This window comes from Camelus bactrianus, chromosome 17 (assembly GCF_048773025.1).
Source record: "Camelus bactrianus isolate YW-2024 breed Bactrian camel chromosome 17, ASM4877302v1, whole genome shotgun sequence".
Lineage (NCBI taxonomy): Eukaryota > Metazoa > Chordata > Mammalia > Artiodactyla > Camelidae > Camelus > Camelus bactrianus.
This window is the reverse complement of record NC_133555.1, coordinates 1,349,381-1,362,182: the sequence shown is the minus strand read 5'-3', so window position 1 is coordinate 1,362,182 and position 12,802 is coordinate 1,349,381. Positions and strand designations below refer to the sequence as shown.

Here is a 12,802-nt window from a genome sequence, read left to right as displayed (position 1 = left end):
AGTTCTGGGGCTGGAAGCCCAAACCATTGTGCCAGTGGGGCAGGCTGCCTCTGGAGCCTCTAAGAGAGTCCCTTCCACCCCTGAACCCTGGCTCCGGGCACTAAACCCCGGTCTCAGCCTCTGGTCTCACCCGCCCCCGTCTCTGTGGATCCCTGTGTGGAGCCCGCTCTCATCAGGTAGCCTCGACTTGAGATCCTCACCTTCATTACCTCTGCCAAGACTCTCATTCCAAATAAGGTCATAGTCTGAGGTTCCGGGTAGATACACCTTAAGTGGGGCACAATTCAAACCACCACTACAGTCCACCCTCTGGTCCCCAAAACTTCACATCCATCTCATGTGCAAAATGCTTTCACCCCATCCCAGTATCCCAGATTCTCATCCCATTACAGCATTAACTCTAATTAGGTCCCAAATCTCACCTAACTCTCATCAGCTCAGAATTCTCATCCTCTGAGTCACCCAAGTAGGCATGGGTGATGGCAATAGTCTATCATGGAGCCAGACGCCCTCGATCTGTGGGCCTGTGACACCGGAAGACAAGTCTTCTGCTCTCAAAATACAGGCATAGGGAGAGAATGGAAGGAACTCAGAGGTCACGGGTCCCAAGTAAGTTTGAAACCCAGCAAAACAAACTCCACTGGGCTCCCAGGCCTGAGAATGACCCTCTGCGGCTTGGCCCCCGCCCTCTGAGCCCGTGGGAGTTCCCCTGGCCCTGCCCCGGGCTCGCCTCTCTGTCCTCCACCTGTGTGTCTGGAGCTCGGCCCTCGGACTCATCTCCCTTCGTCTTGGAGGACGACGTGCGTCGTGGCTAAGTGTTCCACCAGTCATTTCCTGCATGTGGAGTCCAGGAAGTCCAACTGCTTTTTTTTTTTTTTTTTTTTTTTAATGTTATTGGGTCTCTGTCCTGTTCCGACGAGGCTGGCAGTGTTTTTGCTGATGGAACACTCTCAAAAACCTGTGGGTCTCTCACTTGCGTCGAGGGGATCTATGCCATTCTACAAGAGAGCTCTCCACAGATCCTTCCTGGAGAAGCCCAGCTCTCTCCTGGCTTTTGCTGAGACATTTGTCTGGATCCGGGAGCCACACACCCAATCTCTTCAGCGAAGGCTGTCCCAGCCTCACCCGTGGCCCTTCTCCAGCGCATGCTTTCCAAAGTGAATTCTCCACCTTCAGCAGCCTTTGGACTCTGAACTGGCCGAGAATCTCCCACATCAGGGGCTGGTTCCTTCTGCTAACAGTTCCTTCCTCAGTTCACTCCTTTCCTCTCACATTGTGCTATAAGCAGCGGAGGAGGAGCTCAGCTGCACCTTCTACGCTTTGTTTGGAAAACTCATCAGCCACATGTTCACGGCTTCTGAGTTCCGCTTTGAAAAGGAGGCCGGGGCAGAGCAGGTGCAGGAAAGCAAGAGGAGACCTAAATTCGTATTTGCCAAGCGCCTCGTGCGCCCAGGGACCACGGTCCAGTGCCTGGGGCTCTGACAGGCAAGCTCATCTCCATGGGGCGAAGCGAGCAGCTGAAGACCTCAGAGCCTGCCCCCACTCAAACACCCCTGTCGGCTTAGCAGTGGGGCCCTCTGCCCCCGGCCTCCCCACGCTCGTGGTCCTAGCACGGCAGCCACTGGCCTGTCATCAAACACGTCTGCCTCCCTCCAGAGCCTCAAGTACCCCCGTGTCAAAGCCGATCCCCCCAGAGCCCTCTTCTGACACCCCCTCCTACTCCCATTCGTTCTCCCAGGCTGCAAACGTGCCTTCTCCCAGGGCAGAGGGGTACCCATCAGGGTGGGCCCTCGGGGGTCTCCTCAGGGAGCACAGGGAATGGGAGGAAATTTAGCATTGGATTTATTCTCTGTTCTAGCTAAGAACCAACACATAATCACTCTGATCAACTTAATTTTGTTAAATAAAAGGATAGTTTATTTTCATAATTTTGTGCTTTATTTTTTAAGATTTGCACTTTCGGTCCCTGGTGCAACGTGGATTTGATACGGGACTGACGGCTTTCAGAGGAGGGTCTACAACGTCCAGAGGAGGAGGGACTATAACCCATGGCGTCAGGGGACTTCAGGACTCAGACGGGAAGGGCCTTGCCCTCCACTCCTGCTACCGCCCCAGGGAGCCCTGCAGCCTGGCCAGCCTCAGGCTTGTAAGAGGGTTTTCTTTTGGGTGGTCCTCCCTGGTCAGGAGACTCTTCCCTCGGACCCCCAGGCCTGCAGGAGGAAGCAACAGGCACATCACCACGCAATGAGCCGGGGGAGAGAGTGAAACCTGAGGTGTCCTTGACCTGGGGAGCCCTGGTCACTCCTCTCACTCCTGCGATGCCCTTTCCTGTAACCACCCCCGCTGCCCTAGACCAGGAACGGCCAACACCAGGCTCAGTACCAGAAGCGCTCCCTGGCCTTCCCCTGCTCAGGGCAGACCCTGCAGTCATGGACTCCCCTCCAGGGTGATGGTGAATTTCACGTGCCCACTTGGCTGGGCCATAGAGCCCCGGTCATTGGTTAAGCATTATTCTGAACTCCTGTGATGAGATGAACATTTACATGAGCTGACTCTGGGTACAGTAGGTGACACTCCACAATGTGGGTGAGCCCTGTCCAATCAGTTGAAGGCCTGAACAGAACAAGACTGACCTCCGTGGAGGAGGAGGAAATTCCGCAGCCAACAACCTCCAGACTCAAATCACAGCTCTCCCTGGGGCTCCAGACTGCTGGCCTCCACTGCAGATTTTGGACTTGCCAGGCCTCATAATCGTGGGCCAATTCCTTAAAATCTCCGTGTGCATACACACACACACACACACACACCCTTTTGGTTCCATTTCTCCGAAGGACGCTGACTAATACACCTACTGAGCCAGGCAGCCTTGGAATCCGCGTCTGCACAGTCCTCCAGGGAGAACTGCCAGTTCACACACCAGCTGAATCCATCCGCCTGGCAGTGGGCACGGCGGCAGCTGGCACTGTCCGCGGCTTGGTACACGTGGCCCAGGGCACGCTCCACTGCCCTACACGCCAGCCTCCTCTGAGACAGCGCTCCCCTGGGCCCCAGAATTCCTGGGACGGCCTCCCCAGTTCTAACCAGCCCTTGCTCCCCCGCTGTATTCCCTGTGAAGGGGAAGGGCAGGCTGGAGGCTAAGTTTTTCTTCCCCAGTAAACAAAAACCACAAGAAAAGCCCACTGAAGGGAAACACCAAGGCCCTGGACACCTTCTAAATCCAGAAGTCACCAGAAGGTGGGGTGACGGGGAGGCCCCAGCTGCCTGTCCTTCCCAGAGGTCTCCCAAGGATGACCTGGCAGCCGCCCGTGTCCCAGGAATGTGGACATCCTCTGGGTGTCCAGACTGTACGACTGAGCAACACAAAGTCCTAATTGTGTTTAGCTTGACATTCTCGTGGTTACGCACAAGGTACTCAGAAACGAGCCCACAAGAACTTGCCACCTGCCTCGGGGGCTCACACCCAGCACCCTCCCCCAGGGGCATGGCTCCTGGGCCCACGCACCTTGTGGAGCCCTGGTTCCATTGTCTGTAAAGAACACTCCTCGGGAGGCTCCAATAAACGGGTGCTTCTATGAGCATCGGGGAGACTGGTAGCTCTAGAACGCAGGCAGGGCAGGAGAGAAGACAGCGCGGAGCAGAACCAGCCCTGGAGCAGGCCAAGGGGCCGTCCCCTCTCTTCCCACTGGAGGGAGGGACCAAAAGGAAGCGCGCAGGAGACTGACCTTGAGGGCAGGGATCTCCACGCTGTCGCCGAGGCTGACGGAGCCTGAGAGGATGGTCCCTGTCATCACTGTGCCTTGGCCTTTGATGGAGAAGCAGTGGTCCACAGACATGAGGAACGGTCCCGACGGGTCTCTTGCTGGGATAGGAATCTGCGACGTCAGGAGCTAGAAAAGAGATGCAGGTGCCACACCCCGTCGGGACCAGGGCTGCACGGGGCAGGCGGAGCAGGGTGGAGGCTTTGAGTAGGGCCGGGCAAGCTGCCCGGGAGATTGGAAGCTGGGCCCCCTGACCTCACTCCAGACCCCTGCCCCACTCTCAGCTCCTTCTCTCAGCGCGGAGGGCCCTCCTCCACCCTCTCCTGCCAGGGTGACCGCGGCAGCATCCTGACATCACACGTGGGCACAGCACCCCCAGGCCAGCCTCCTGATGCCCAGGGCTCAGGGGTTGTTGCCATCCAGCCCCCAGGTCCCACGGTGGCCCCACCTTGGGCCCCCCCCACGCCTGGAAGCTCCCCAGACAGTGTCACCTCCCCCCGTTCCCTGACACTGCCTCGGGAAGGGCCCCCCCGCCCTGTGTGTGCCGCCCAGGTAGCATACTGTTGGGATCGTCTGCTCATTCGGCTCCCCTTCCAGGCTGTGCGCACCCCCCACCCCTGCCCCACGGACAGGGAGAGCCGGGCGGGTCCCGGGCAGCTGGCTGCGTCTGGGGTGAAGGCCGTGCCCCCGCCCGGCAGAGACCAAGGGCCTGCCGCCCCTCCGCCGTGGGGCCACTCTGCCCGTGCTGCTGACTCTCCCTGGGCTTCAGCCTCGAGCAGCCCTGCTTTCCTCCGCCGCCCACCCGCTCGGAGCTGTGGCCAGAGCTGATCACCAAGAAACAAACGGACGTCAGTGCTGCACTATCCCTTGTCTTCTCTGCCTTTCGCTTTTGTTGGAGAACAGACTGTCAGCAGAGCATCTGGTAGTGAGTGCTCCAAACCCCCAGCCTTGTGATGACACTTCTTTCAGAAAAAGACTAGTCTCAAAACTGGCGTGGCCTGAGCTTTGCGCAGAGCCTCCCTCAGAGCTCGGGAGCACCTTCGCTAGCAGCGTTTCTGTGCATTTTGCTTTAATACAAGTAATCATCCCGGGTTCCTAGACGGTGCTCCCTGGAGCTGATGAAAAAGTAGGGGAAGTTTACCCAGAAGATGTCTGTTTTGCTAAGTCAGCAAGGTCGCGTAAATCACAGAAACGGGGGCGGTGCCCACGGTCACACCTGATCTTAGTTCTGTAGGCCCAGTGCAGGTGGACCCCAAAGCCAGCCCCTGCCATCAGCTTGGACCTGAATCCCAGCTCTAGCTCGTACTCACTGTGAGACCTTGGGCAAGTTACTCGACCTTTCTGAATCTCAGATTCTTTCTTGGCAAAATGCGGATAAATAAACTTAACCCTCCCAAGGGCACTATGAGTGCTGATGATCCCATAAGACAAGAACTCAGTGCAGTGCCTGGTACGTGACAGTCAACCGCACCATCAGAGCAAACCCTGATACACACCACTCCGGGCACGTTTTACACATCAGCACAAACTTCACAAGCTTAGCGGTGCCACTGTCTTCCCTGCTGTGCAAGTGAGGGACTGAGGCAGGGAGAGCAGGTCACAGAGGGAGGCGGTGGGGCCGGCACTGGGGCCACTACAGCCCCTGAGCTGCCCGGAGCGCTAAGCAGAGGGATACCACCCGCACCCTGGCCGCCCTGGGCGCCTACTGGATGGCTGGGCTCCCTCGCACAACCACCGAGCCAGGAGGAATGGACAAGGATGCACGCTACACTGCCCCACTGCTGTGCCTCAGCCTGGGGGGACACACAGGAGGGGCTAGCACAGTCCCAAGGACTGGAGTGGGTGACATGGCCCCAGGAGCCCAGGCTGTGGGGGCTGCCTTGTGGAGGAGTTTGACAGGAGAAAGGAAAAAGGCAGGCGTGCAAGGATGTGGACAGCTCTGCAGAGCTGTGGGCCGTGGCGGGGAAGGCCTTTGGTCCTGTTCTGGTTTGAGGTGAGGGAGGTGAGGGAGGCGGCAGTGAGGGGTGAGTGGGGGGGGGCTCAGGCTGAGCAGGAACAGGGGGCCACCTGCATGGGGCCGGGGCCACAGGCAACCTGGACTCAAGCTGACGGTACCTCAATGAGCTCGGAGATGCCCTGCGGAGCTTCTGTTTCGGGGGCCTCTGGCCCCCCAGGCCTGGCCGCCACGGGTATGATCGGTGCACCTCGGAACCTGGAACAGAGAAGCGAGTCCCAGCACGGCCCCCAGCTGCCGCAGCCTGCCAGCGGGCCGCTGCTTCGCCCTCGGCAGCGGGCCACCGCACCCCCACCGGCAGCGGAGGGAGCCGAGGCCCCGGGCTGAACAAAGGGATCCGAAAGGGTCTCTGCAGCCTCCCTGAGGAGGAGCAGTGAAGCCTGGCCCCTAGGCCTGTGAGTGAAGGGCCCTGACAAGACCCCTGGATCCACGCAGCCTCCGGCAGACGCCGGTGAGAAGTGCCGGCAGGTACACCTGGAGGCTCACGGCACCCCTCCCCGGCCCTCCCTGGCACCTGCCTCTTTAACAAGACTCTTAGCATGAGTTCATGTTTATCTTTTCCACTGGAAAACAAAAACCCAAAACCGGAAAACAGAAAACACACGGCCCCCGTCCCTCACTGAGGTGTGCTTCCTTCCAACCTCGGGTTTTCCGTGCACTGCCAAGGAATGACTCTTTTCACATTTTGGTTATGGTGTTCATACAGTTTCACGCCCTTCTAGCTTACTCACCCTCATACCCCAACATAAAGAAGAGGTGCAGCGGCTGAGCTCTCCCTCCGTGTGTGCTCGGCCCCGCGGGCAGGGCTTGGCCCCACTGCAGAGAAGCCGAGTGGCTGGCTCGAGGCCGCAGGGCTGCAGGAGTCTGGAGTCCAGGCCTCTTCCACGGAGGGTGGAAGGAAGAGAGGGTGACAGGAAGAGCCTGTCCTCAGGCCGCAGGGAGGCTCAGCCGCAGACTCCGCGAGCCAGGGCCCAGCCCCGAGCCAGGCCCGGCACACTGCATCCTCCTGCAGTACTCCGAGCCCCGGGGGGGGGGGGGGGTAAAAGCACGCACTGAGAATTCCAGCGATTAACCATAAAGCTTTCGGAAATTCAATTATTGTTTATCCAAAGCCTTTGGGGCGACGTATCGTGACAAAACAGAATGCATGCTGGGCTGGGTGTCTGGCTCTTCCCCAGGCTCAGGAGAAGCCAGCCTTGCTGATCCCCTGAACACGCACACACTGGGGCATCCGGGCTCCCCGCAGCCCCTGGGGGACAAGAGGCCCTCCTGCCTTAGGCTTCAGATCAGGTTCTAGGAGCGCAAGTGGCTCTGACCAAGAAGAGCCCTGAGGTCAGCCCCGCAGCTCAGCAGAGCAGGAGGGGCCGCTCGGAGCGCATCCTAGCACGCCCCCGCCACCGGACTCCGCGCAGCTGAGCTGGGGTACCTCACCACAAGGGCCAGGCCTGGCTCGGGGCTGGGCTGACTGTGCATGCAGGCTGGCCTTCGCAACCACAAACACAACCTCAGATCAGTAGAAAAAGAAAAGAAAAGCACGCATGCACACATGTGTGTCCGTACGTGAGACTCATGTAAAAGACGTAGACAAGCAGGGCAAGTGTTAGGTTTTGAACAGCAGAATTCAAAAAGCAGCATTTAAAAAACAGTGATACTTACTTTGCCTTAGTGTTCTCATCAGTCGAGGCAGAGGCAAGACCCTGGGGGAGCCGGGAGGGCCTGACTGTGCGGGAAGCCCCAGCCCAGGGCCAAGCGCGCAGTAGGTGCTCCACACCACAGCCCCCACCATGTGCCAGGCTCCCTCATCCAAACACTGAGGCTGACATCAGCCCCCCCTTTCTCAGGGGAAGAAACACCAGCTCAGAGAGAGACACTGAGCTGCCCGAGACCACAACCTGGACACTGCAGAGCTGGCGTGGACGCACACCCTGTGTGGGTCCGCGGGCCGCAGCCGGGTCCAGGGGCTTGGCATCCCACCCCGCCCCAGACAGCCTTGGCTAAAACAGAAACAAGGAAACAGAGAGTGTTTAAAGGCAGGAGGAGGCACAGGGAAGTCTGGGGGAAAGAGGCATCAAGGATGCTGTCAGACGGTAACACTTAGTGCAAAAGTGAATGGAAGAGCCTAGAACACAGAGCAGCGTCAGCGCCGTGATAACCACCCCCTCAAATCACGCGCGTGGTGGTTGGGGGGAGACCGACAGGGAGCCGAGGGAAAAGCACTTCAATCTGATGCATCGGGAAGACTGTGGGTACATTTTTATCTTCTATTTTTACTTCTGTTTACATTGATAAATGCTTATGCAAGAGTAATTTTAAATGCTTTCAGCGATAATGAAATCACAAAGAAAAACAAAGCGTTTGACTACCTAAAAATTAGAAACCTCTGCACGTCAAAAAAAAAAAAAAAACTAAAATGGAAAGACAAACAATGAATACTAGAGACTTATTTGTTGGAAACATGATCGGCAAAGGGTTAATTAGTAACAACGTCTTTATTGATATGAAACCCTGCTGAGAAGCAGAGAGAAAGCATCAAACTGTCCAGAGGCCGACAGACAGAACACGCGGGCCCGATTAACACACAGAGACACAGCTGTTTACCGCACTTAAGGGGGCACGCTCAAGCACACCGACAACTGAAGAGCCACATGTATCACAGCAAGAGTAAAACACCACTCCAGCCCAACTGCTCCAAGCATACTTTTAAATTAGAGACTGGAGCTCACTGCTGGCCCTGTGAGCGATGGACGAGGGCATGGAGACACAGCGGAGGTCCCAGGCTGTTGCCCTTTGCCCCGGTGACTGCACAGCTGGGGCCCTCTCAAGAGGGAAAACTGAAAATACAAAGTTTAATGGTGCTCAGAGATGGTCACGCAGGATCATTCATTTACAAGAAGGAAAACTTCAGCTGTTCCCAAGGGTCAACAACAGAGTGATGGTTACATGAAAACTGCTCTACAAAATGTAAGGAATACAAGCAGAAACCCAAGACATAAACACCTCATGATTGCAACTACACGTTGGGGGGGCACCGAACCCAGTGAGGCTGGAGGTACGAGACCAACACACAAAAATCAGCTGTGTTTCTACACACCCGCAAAACAATCTGAAATGGAAACGGAGAGAGGAATTGCATTTCTAAAGGCACCTAACAGAATTAAACACTTAGGAATAAGTCTAAGGACATGAAAGACTTACGTACCCACAACTACAAAACCTGGATGAAACAAGTTTGAAAAGATCTAAACACATGGAAAGACACCTGTGTCACTGGACTGGAAGACTTACTCCCGTTGAGAAGTCCGTACTGCCCAAAGCCCTGTTGAAATTCCACAGCCGTTTTTTGCTGAAATGGAAAAGCATAGTTAGATGGGAATTGCGAGGAGCCTCAAATAGCCAAAACCACTTAAAAAAGAAGCAGAAAGTTGGAGGACTCAGCTTCCTGACTTTGAAACTTTCTATGAAGGGACCTGAAACACAGTGGCACAGTACCAGCATAGGACACAGACCAGCGGAACCCACGAGTATCTGGTCCACTGACGTTTGACAAGGACAAAAGGGAAAAGAGACCTTTCAGCACACGGTGCTAGGAAAACTGGACGTCCACATGCCAAAGGACGAGGTCGAGCCCTTAACATACGTCATACACAGAAACAAAAATGGACCAAAGACCTAAACCTAAGAGCCCACACAATAACATTTTTAGAAAAAAAAATTGGGGAAAAGTTTCATGACAATGGACTTGCCAACAATTTCATAAATGTGACACCAAAAGCACAGTCAAAGGAAAGAAAAAATAAAGAAATTGGGTTTCATCCAAATTAAGAACTTTTGTGCATCGAGGAACACAATCGAAAAAAGTGAAAAGACAACCTGCAGAACGGAAGAAAACTCCTGCAAATGCCGTGCCTGACACTGGGGGGGGGGGGGTCCCAGAGTGCCCACGGCTCCCGCACCCAACACGGGGGGGGGCCCCCCAGAGTGCCCACGGCTCCCGCACCCAACACGGTGGTGGGGCCCAGAGTGCCCACGGCTCCCGCATCCAACACGGGGGGGGGGGGCCAGAGTGCCCACAGCTCCCGTGCCCGACACAGGGGGATCCCAGAGTGCCCACGGCTCCTGTGTCCAACACGGGGGGATCCCAGAGTGCCCACAGCCCCCGCGCTCGACACGGGGGGATCCCAGAGTGCCCACAGCTCCTGCAGCTCAGGAGCGACATAACCCCCCTGGTTAAAAAATGGACAGAGGACTCGACAGACATTTCTCCCAAGAAGACACACAGAGATGGCCCACAAGCACATGAAGAGACGCCCAGCATCAGTCCCAGGGAGACGCAGAGCAAGACCACAGCGAGATACCACTTCCTTCCCGGCATGGCCGCGTAAGGAAAACCAGCGCTGGCAAGGAGGTGGAGGAGGTGGAGCCCTAACGCGCTGCCCATGGGGACGTAAAGGGTGCAGCCTCTGTGGGAGACAGCGGCGAGCCTCCTCAGAAAGTCAAACACAGAGTTGCCACGGGGTCCAGCAATCCCACTCCGAGGCACGTACCCAAAGGAACGGAGGCAGGGACCTGATTAGACATTTATACACCAATGTTCTCAGCAGCATGTTCACAACAGCCAAAAGAAAACAACCCAAGTGTCCATCAACAGATGAATCGATAAACAAAACACGGCCTACGCATACAGCAGCACACGGCCTGGCTGTGAGGAGGAGAGAGCCTCCGACACGGAACGACCCGAAGCACCAGGCTCAGCGAAAGGAACCCGACCAGGAGGCCAAACGCTGCACGACTCTGTTCGTGCGGGTCCCCTGGTCAGGCAAGTTCACAGTGACAGACAGCAGAGCAGAGGTTACCAGGGCCCGGGGGACGGCGAGTGGGGGAGATGTCATTCGGTGGGGCAGCGTTTACGTTCGGAATCATGAAAAAGCTTGAGGTGAGACAGTGGTGCACACAGCTTTGCGGATGTATCTAACGCCGCCGTATCGCACATTTACAAGCGGTTAAAATAATAAACGTTCTGTTACGTGTATTTTACTGCGATTTTTGAACGTGGAAGACAGGGTGGGCGTGATGCCATGTGTGCTGAAAAGACGGGAGGGAAATAAACGGAAACGCCGGCAGCTGCGGCTCTGAGAAGTCTTTGGGCGCCTCCTCCTCCTTTTAACATCTTCCATTTCCAAAGTTTCCTTCCATTGCTCTTTGGATAGAAAAAAGTAAGTTTTGTGTTTTTAACACCTTTCAGGTTTTAGTACCACATCGTTTGGCAGTCCAAATTTCTCCCCTCTAGAGAGAAAGTGCCTTCAAATTCGGACCAGCATTTACAAAGGATTCAGCTCACAAGGGACCATAAGAAAAGGAAAGAGTCACTTAAAATGAGTCAAAGAAGTTCTCTGCTGCAGGAGGTAACAGCTTGTGTCCCTCTGCAAGGCGACTCGCCTGGCCCGGCCCGGCCTGGCCCGGCCCGGGGCCCACGAAGGACAGCACAGCAGGGTGCCAGTGCTGTCCTCACCCCAGCCCTCCACCGGCCCCCGGCGCTGAATGAGGAGAGGAGAGGTTTCCAAGGCCCCTGAGAGGGCCAGCCTCCTCTGCACGTGTCACAAGGGCTGTGATGTGACCTTCAACCAATAAATTAAAATAGGAATAGCAATTCAAACATGTAAGTGAGAATGCTCCTTAAACTTAACTAAGCAAAGTAGTTAATACTAATTTACCCTTAACTGTATCCTAAGCCCTTTCCAGAAGGTCCCGTTTACAGCAAACGCACCGACACTGTGCTGGGTTTCTGACAAGTAAACAAAACGGCAGGGAGACCAAATAACTCACTAAAAAGAAGATACAATTTTTTATCTTGCTTTTTACAGTCTCATATCCACTTCCGCTGGGAATAACGAAGTCTGAATTCTTATGCAACACTTATCTAAATGTGTCGATTTTATCGGATTGATGAATTTTGCTAACAAAAGGCGGCGCTAGGAAATCTTTTATGACATATCTGGCCCATTCTCAGGGCTGAAGCTTTAATTTAACCAACTTGAGAATTCTGCGGGAGAGCTGCAGGTGTTAGATCTGGGGAAAACCATAAACGGGAAGGCCTATCAATCTTTATGACAGGGAAACAAAACCACTCTCCACTTGCTTGCCCTCCACAGGCAGAGAAGGAGAGGCGGTGGAGGCAGGGTGCTGCCAGGTCTGCAGGGCACAGGGAGGGAGTGCGTCCCCTAGGGCCATCTCTAGTGCAGAAGGAAGGCCCGGCCCGGGAGGCGGTGAGGACCCGACAAATCACAAGGTCTGCTGAAACCGCCTGCCCAGCAAGGCGGCTTCTTGCTTCTCCACCACGTCAGAACAAGCTGGGCCCACGGGCTCCTGAGCACCAGGCGGCTTTCCGTCCTGTGGTCCCTGCACCCTCCTCGGCATGACCGCCACCTTCCCGCCCCCCGGACCTGTCCCCACAGAGCAATCGCTCGGCAAGGCTGCCGGGCCTTCTGTCCGAGATCTCCCAGGTCACCACCCCCACCGCCCCCGTGCCTCCACTCGGAGCCACACTCCTCTCTGTGTGTCCCCCCGCAGCCAGGAACCCCTCCCCTGCAGCCAGCCAGACCCGGCTCACCAGCGCTTGAAGCTGACCCTGTCCGCTCCCCTCCACCCCGGGTCAGCGAAGGGCGGCGCGCCCTGAGCCCTCCCATCCACACGGACCGCTCTCATCAGTGAACCTACTTGGTGTTCTCCAGGGTCTTCTGCATCTTCCTGGTCATCTTCTCAATGGCTGCCTGCCTCTTCCCCTCGGCCAGGAGGTCTGTTTTGTTCAGCACCACCACCAGCTTCTGGCAGGCGATCTGCCCGATCACCAGGCACTCGGCTGACTGCGTCTGCATCCCCTTGGTCACGTCGATGACCAGCATCATCAGGTCAATGATCTGGGCCCCTGTGAGAAGAGAGGGCCAGGTCAGAGAGGAAAGGGGGAGCTGACGACGCCCCAGGTCCAGCAAGACCAGCCCAGCTGAACCGTCAGGAAGAGAGCTGAACAAAGACC

The 12,802-nt window shown here is 56.2% G+C and overlaps 1 protein-coding gene and 1 long non-coding RNA gene across 6 annotated transcripts in view; both read right to left on the bottom strand.

Annotated features, from left to right (window-relative positions):
- The window catches only part of EEFSEC (eukaryotic elongation factor, selenocysteine-tRNA specific), a 146,241-nt gene that overhangs the window by 73,100 nt on the left and 60,339 nt on the right, over positions 1-12,802 (bottom strand). For all 5 annotated transcript variants that reach the window (XR_012499785.1, XM_074344180.1, XM_074344179.1 and 2 more), the window contains exons 2-4: positions 12,487-12,694; positions 5,874-5,970; positions 3,723-3,887 (exon numbers count right to left, since the gene is read on the bottom strand). Coding sequence is in view for 4 of the 5 variants with exons in the window: in XM_074344180.1 (XP_074200281.1) it covers positions 3,723-3,887; positions 5,874-5,970; positions 12,487-12,694 (470 nt within the window). In the remaining variant the exon portion in view is untranslated. The remainder of the gene's footprint in view (positions 1-3,722; positions 3,888-5,873; positions 5,971-12,486; positions 12,695-12,802) is intronic.
- Positions 865-3,716, bottom strand: LOC141573748 (uncharacterized). Its single transcript, XR_012499789.1, has 2 exons — positions 3,503-3,716; positions 865-2,210 (listed from the first exon to the last, which is right to left on the bottom strand). It is a non-coding gene; the product is annotated as an uncharacterized LOC141573748 (long non-coding RNA).